Source organism: Protobothrops mucrosquamatus, unplaced genomic scaffold (genome assembly GCF_001527695.2).
Source record: "Protobothrops mucrosquamatus isolate PMUCROS unplaced genomic scaffold, P.Mucros_1.0 scaffold183, whole genome shotgun sequence".
In the NCBI taxonomy this organism is placed as follows: Eukaryota; Metazoa; Chordata; class Lepidosauria; order Squamata; family Viperidae; genus Protobothrops; species Protobothrops mucrosquamatus.
This window is the reverse complement of record NW_015386542.1, coordinates 793,976-801,177: the sequence shown is the minus strand read 5'-3', so window position 1 is coordinate 801,177 and position 7,202 is coordinate 793,976. Positions and strand designations below refer to the sequence as shown.

Sequence of the window (7,202 nt, the reverse complement as noted above, 5' to 3'; positions counted from 1 at the left end):
TATATTTCATTATTGTGGGTAATAATTTGGAGGCAAGAAACCTAGATTACATAAAGGTTAAGAAAGAAATGTAAATTTTCACTTGAGTTCCTGACATATGTCTCTTGGCAACAATATGGAACTGGTTTGCTATTGATGTCTGCCAGAATGTGCTTGTTGTTGGTTTTGTTTTTATAATCAAGGCTGTAGCTTCTTTTCCAAGTATTAACTAGATTTGCCAGGGTAACAAAAGAAAGCAATAGTAAACTAGATCCATACTTTTGCCAATAACATTACATGGTTCTGTGAAGTCAAAGAGTCAACTTCAAAAGGGATTTGATTTTACTAACTTAAAATATTTCTGTCTAAATATTTTTTGTCTGCTTAGAGCCACTCAAATGCTAAACTTCAACTGGCTGCCATGTTTTGTGTATCTAATCTTATATGGAATGAAGAAGAAGGTAAGATATACTCAAGGGATTTATCTTCTGAAATGCTTAATTTTAAAATGAAATTGTATTTAACAGTTGAACATATGGAATGCATTTTTTCCATCCAGGGAAAATCACTACATTAAAAGACAGGTGAAGTGAATTTGCTATATGATTCCCTTTGAGTGAAAAGGAATTACCTGGAAAAAAATGAAAAGAGCAATTTCTAGTGCATAAAAGTTGAATAGTTAGACATTTTTGTCCATTCATGACTTTGGGCAGATCAAAAAATGGAATAGCCATAAATGTGAAAAAGCATACTATGGTAATCAAAAATACAAATTAAGGGTGAGAAAGGTTGATTCATAATACTGTATTTTAGACTGAATTTAGAAATGTAAACCATTGGTTCATTTTATGCTCCAATTGATAAAATTCTATATTTCCCCCAATTGAATTTATGAAAATTGAACTTTAGTACATAAAAATATTAAATTTCCTGAAAAGGGCAGGAAATCAGCCAAATTATTAATTTAGCAATTATGGAAGGAATCAAACAAAACAATTATTACTTCTATTTGGAACAGAACTAAATATCTCCAATGAATGATATGAGTCTGCAATGTTAATTTTTATATGAAATTATATAACAAATAGGAATATAACCCAGAAAAAATTGAAGAATATTTGAAAAGAGTACTTCCTTAAAAATTTATAGAATAAGGGTTTTTTCCCCCAGAAGATATAGTTGAAAGTCAACTTAAAAAATGAAATTGAGTAAAGCTCCAGGAACTTTTTATTCAGATATTCAGATTTTATTCAGATATTTTATGCAGTTAACATTTTTTCAAGAAATTTTGACTAAACCGTTCTCATGTAATGAACAAGTTTCAACCACATGAAAAAGCTTTTATTTCTTTAATCTAAAAAGTAGGAAAAGATTCAACTTATCCTGAATAATATGAACCTATCTCTCTGTTGAATGTAAATTAGAAGCTTTTTATGGAAATTCTTGAATGCCCGGTCTGTTTGTAATAAGACTGTGATCCTTCACAACTTGTGTAGAAAAAAAAGCAGAGCTGGTATGGGTGACCAAGACCTGGCAAAGTGAGAAAGACGTATCTGAAATCTACCCATATTCATTTCAGGTGTTTCTGCAGGCTTTTACATTGCATTGTGTATTTGCCTTGCCACTATTTAACAGTCTGGGCAAGAGACATAAAATGCATCAGTTACCAACATGCAATTATTTTATATTAGGTTCCCAAGATCGCCAGGATAAACTCAGAGATATTGGAATAGTAGATATTCTACATAAACTGAGTCAGTCGTCAGATCCAAATCTTTGTGAAAAGTAAGTAAACAAATTCCAAAATCAAATTGAAATGAATTTGATCACTTTGTTATTAGATTTTCTGTATATTGATTTGAGTTGTATATGAGTTCTGTTTCTCCTTGCATTCTGTGTTTTTTTTTCTCCCCTGCAATTGTCCCAATTTTTTAGGGTGGCTTAGTGTTTGTGTGAGAAATCTCCTATGCTTGATTTGTTTATGTTATGCATGATTCTGGATAACTAAAGTTTAAACAAAGGCAACAATAATATCCCAGAACATAATGAACCAATTGCCAAGATAAAAAAACTAATTAGATAACAAAAAAAAAACCTATTTCACAGGCTCATATTGACAACCTGACCTTTGTGCCTCAGGACTTTCAGGTTGGCAAGGTTAGGGCAATCTAATATCTGGGGCAAAGGTGTTCCAATGAGCAGAACAAAAAGGCTAACTTTTTGGGTCCCACAAGATGGCGCATCTTAATTGAAGGGCCTCATACAATGTCTTTTCTGCCAGATTGATGGTATGATTGGAGAAAGGCACTTCTGCAAATATCCTAATAAATGCCCCATGGCACGAATGGCTTTATAGCAGCATTTTGAATTGTATCCAGAAACATATTGATAGCAAATGCAGCTCATGGAGGAGAGGTGTGATGTGTGTATATTGAGGGGTGTTTATAACTGACTGCATAAGTGCATTTTAAATGAGCTGCAGCTTTTGGATGCTCCTCAAGGGCAGCCCCATGTAGAGAGCATGGCAGTACTTCACTTAAAGGGCAAGCAAAAGTTTACATTTGTAGAGATATCTCATTTAATATTTCCCCTCCCCAATTATTATATCTGACTGAAATATCTTTGTATTTTCACATGCTGCTCATTTCAGTCAGGTTCAATCCAAGATAGATACCTGTTTTAGGGTTCTCAAAAGTTGTAAAATGCATGCACTCTTACGTGAAAGCTGCTTGAGAAATTATAAATAGAAAAGGAATAGGCTGATTCTAAGTACAAAGAACCTTGTAGTAAAATTGCAAGCAGATTTGTTTTGCGATGTTCAGTTACTGAACTTCATGTATCCAGTTTTCAATGTGCTATAGTTTATTCCTTGCATGGTAGCATTTCTGAAATCCCCATTTATGTATATCCTCTAAAATTAAAAAATGCTTTTCATTGCAGGGCGAAAACAGCACTCCAGCAGTACCTTGCGTGATGAAAGAGAAGTTGAACTTTCATATAATTTTCAAAGCTATATAGTAAGGAATAATGGGAAATAGCTGCACCTAATTTCCTTACCTTTTGCACAAGGCACCTTGGGCTGCATTTGTCTCAGGTGCAGGGAGCTGCTTGGCAGGAGCAGTTTAAGTGATCAGGTCTCCAATGCACTTGAGGACTTTATTGAGGTAGTTCCTCTATTCAGATACCTGTTCTGGGATATTTTTGTCTGAACTACCTGACTTCTACTCGAACAATCAGTAGTCTTTTTTCTTTGGGCCTACAATATTCTGCTTATACCACAGCTGATGTAAGGCTGTGTCTGGGTGGGTGTGATACCTCAGAGCTTTTTCTTTTTCTTTTTTCCCCCCTCCGTGTGTGTATGTGTGTGTGATTTTTTTCTACAGATTTTCAAGGGTGAACCATTGTTTGCTGTATGAAAACTTTAAAAAATTATATACAATTTGAATTGAAATGTTATTTAATAACAGTTTTGTCCCATGAAGTTTATTTTGATCAGATGAATGTTTTTAAGTAAAATATATGCATTTGTTAAACCTCAGCTTAATGTACCTGTATTTCCTCTTTTGAAACAAAAAGATACGTATATGACAGGTAACAGATGCAATGTGATTTATGCTTGCCTCTTACTGCCACTTGTTACTAGTGACAGCTCCTTGGATTAAAGAAAGCAGAATTCCAAGATCCCCAAATGGATTTTTTTTCAGTACACATAAATGATACCAAAATTGGAATTGTGGAAATTATACCTACTGGAATTTTCCAGCAACAAAACTAGACTTCCCCATGCAGATACAATGCTGCTTTGGAAACTTATATTTATTATAAACTGTGTTACTTTTACATAACGTGAAATCGTAAGAGTGAATTGATTTAAGTAAAAGAATTGACTGCTGGTTGGAAGTACGCTCTTAGAAAAATTGTAGGCATCCCCATAAAAAATCTGGATGTAAATCAGACCTTAAATATTTTAAAAATACATTTTTATCACATATACATGGTAGAGGAATAGGTTATTCCTGCAGCAGAGAAGAACAATGTTAAGATGAGTTTTTTATATCATTTTGTAATCTCTGCCTCATACCTTGTTGTTTACCAAGTAAGTTTCCTGTGGTCTTAAGCCCACAGGTATTGGTGTCAAGGGACAAGAGCGCCAGTCAGAAATTGAGTGTCTCATTTCACTCACTAGTTTCAGTCATCCCAAACATTTATTTATAGTTAATAAATATTCTGCTGCCTAGACACTTTGCATTATATCAAAGCAACTTTTAGAGCTTGTGCCTCGGCTGGAACTGTTAATAAGCTGGAGGGAGACTGCAAAAATAAAGCTAGAGTTTTTATATATGGTTTTCATGTTTTCTTTTACTCTGAAAGGCAAGTCATAGCAATTCAGGGAATGTAATAGGTGAAATTATTTCTCACTGTTATTGCTACAAGCTTATTGGGTTCAGACTTCTGCAGGTATGCATAATGCGCTCTCCTGCTAGTTAATATTTTAGAAGTAAAGCCTCAAGTCATCAATTGGTTGTAGCCTTAATAATACTGAGAAAAATCACTTTCTTGACAGCATTATCTGAATCCATTCCCTGTGAGAAAGGCTAGGGAGTGCTTCTTTATCTTGACCACTGCTTTTGCACTCTGAATTATTATTATTACACAGGCACTTCCAATTCTGTGGAATGACTCCATTTACACATATGCATATCCTTTGATTTTGAGATATAGATATGCTTAAACCTGTGTTGAATATAGCTGGGATATGCAAATTTTCAGCTATACATTTGAAGATTTCTTTTAGAGTGGCTATGTATATGGAAGGAAGATATAAACTATGCTAAGACAATCTGGATAATGGGGGTGGGCAAGGTGAATGGATGAAATATTAAGATGGTAAGTGATAACGAAGTGACATTTTGCACTTTGCATTGTGAATATTTTTGATGTTGCTATAAATATGTACAAACACTGTAAATAAAAAAACAAATGTCCTTTTATCGGATAATATTATTTAAAATTGCTTGGCCCTATTTATATATATTTTTAAGTCTTCATTCAAAGGTTATATTGTAGGCATGGATCTGTGCACATTCAGCTACATCCTTTTAGGAAGCTGACTGTTCTAACAAAAATAAGGTTCATTTTCTAATTCTAATATTCTCTTTTAAAGAATATGATAAATGAACTTGTACCAAGCCCGCCTTATGACTTGTCAAAATAAGAATAATAACTTTTTAAAATGTTTTCTCTTAATTCTTTTGTTGAGAATGGCTCAGTAATGAATGAATTTAAGTTTCTGAGCATTTGCCTCTTATTTTCAGGGTTGATTTAAAAATTTAATATACATAGGGTAAATGTTCTTCTTTATTCTGCACCAGCTTTTGTTTAACGTAGTAAAGTTCATCGTACTCTGTCTGTTCTGTTTTCTACACTTTATCTTTTCTATCCTTAACTCTTACTTCAGTAATCCCTTCCCTGTTGTTTGTGTCTTCTTTGTGATATTGTACTTACATGAATAAGCCGTACCCCAAATGCTTTAGAAAGCAGATAGATAAATGATTTATTTTGAAGAAGCTGGATATGAGCCCAAAATATTCTAGTCTATTTAGTTGAAAACAAGACAAATTGCAAGAATTAAAAATTTAAAAGCTATGAAGTTAAGACTTGGAAATGGAAGAGGCAAAAGGCAAAATCAGAATGCCATTTATAATTGAGGCTAAACAGTGATTGAGTTATTCTGCTTTGTATATGGTTTTCTTGATTAATTTAGTTTAGAACAAATATGATGGAGTCTAGGAATATTAATCAATGCAGCAGTGCCTTTCTTAATCAGTTCAGATGCTGGTATACTTGCTTCTGGCTAATTCTGAATAATTTAACAGTCATACATAGCCATATAATGACGCATAAGATTATGTCTTTCTGGGACAATAATATTAAATTACATTCTTGTAATATAAGTTGAAAATTGCCATATATTGCTCATAATTAGGTTTTTTAATTCCTGTTAAGTGGGAAAATATTACAGATGTTCAGCCTTTTGACTACGGTGGGAAAGGGGACATCAGTCTTAAAAATGTAAAACTGTTGATTTGCTCTTAATGAAACCAGCATTTAATTTCCCAAGGAGGATAAAGAAACAAAAAGAAAAGATACTTCAGTCCATCTCTATTTCCTCTTCCTTGGGATTCAAGACATTTCAGGAATACTGTCTTTGGCTACATTTATGTACGATCAAGTTAACTTCCCTTTGAAATATTTTGCAAAGAGAATAGAACCTAACTTGAATTAAATTAAAGTCATCTTGATATTTTCAACAGTAGTCAATTAAATTTTTGTATTTTCTTTTATTTCTATATTGTTTTGTGCTGTTTAATACGTACTCTATTCTCAGTGTGTGTTCTACATTCTACATAATTTTTTTAATCATTTTTGTCCCAGATTTCAGCTGAATCAAAACTAGCAGGAAACCCGAGCAAGTAGGACAATACTGATGGATATAACAATTGCCTTCTCTCTCCTCAGGTGTTCCTAGCATGACATAGCCCACCAGCGTTTACCTCCCAAAACTTCCCATTACTTCCCTTCCCTGCCTCCCTCAGCCATGGCTAATGTTCTTGGTTTTTTTCTCATTTTTCTCTTCCAAATACTGAGTTGAACAGTTGTGTTTCAGCGGAATAAAAACAGTCTTGTTCCATTCTGGCCCAAACACGCATGTTTCAATGTGAGCACAAATCACTCCAAGATAGGTACACAGAACATGTCTACACCATTTTGCACATTTCTTTTCTTTTCTTTTCTTTTTTGAAGAATTCAAGATAGTACAATCAAGCTGTTATTGTTTGTGGCATGTGCAATTATTTTCTGGTGCATGTCAGAAAATATAAGAACTGTTACAGTAAATAAAGGAAAGTATAGGTACCATGGGAATTGATGTGTTTATCTTATCGATAACACCCTAAAAAGTACTGCCACTCTTTAGCCCTAATAAATGCATCTTTAAAGTAAGGTGAAACTTCAGATTGAAGTTGGTTTTTGACTTTTGTTTGTCAATTTGATTTTCTTGACTGCAATAGAGATGTTATTAGTGTAGCAACACTAATCAGCCTTGGTTAGCCTTAAAAAAATGCTATGCATTGTTGGAGACCATGCATAAAATTCTAGGATGAGAATTTGAAAAGAATATCCCAGAAGAAAGCATGGCAGTATGACAAACTGTTGCAAAAAAA

The 7,202-nt window shown here is 33.6% G+C and overlaps 1 protein-coding gene across 1 annotated transcript in view; it reads left to right on the top strand.

Annotated features, from left to right (window-relative positions):
- ARMC8 (armadillo repeat containing 8) overlaps positions 1–4,975 on the top strand; it is a gene marked incomplete in the record, with an annotated part of 39,933 nt that extends 34,958 nt beyond the window's left edge. Inside the window, 3 exon segments of the mRNA XM_015813726.1 lie at positions 368–440; positions 1,671–1,764; positions 2,920–4,975. Coding sequence (XP_015669212.1) covers positions 368–440; positions 1,671–1,764; positions 2,920–2,953 — 201 coding nt within the window.
- Between the last annotated feature and the right edge of the window lie 2,227 nt (positions 4,976–7,202).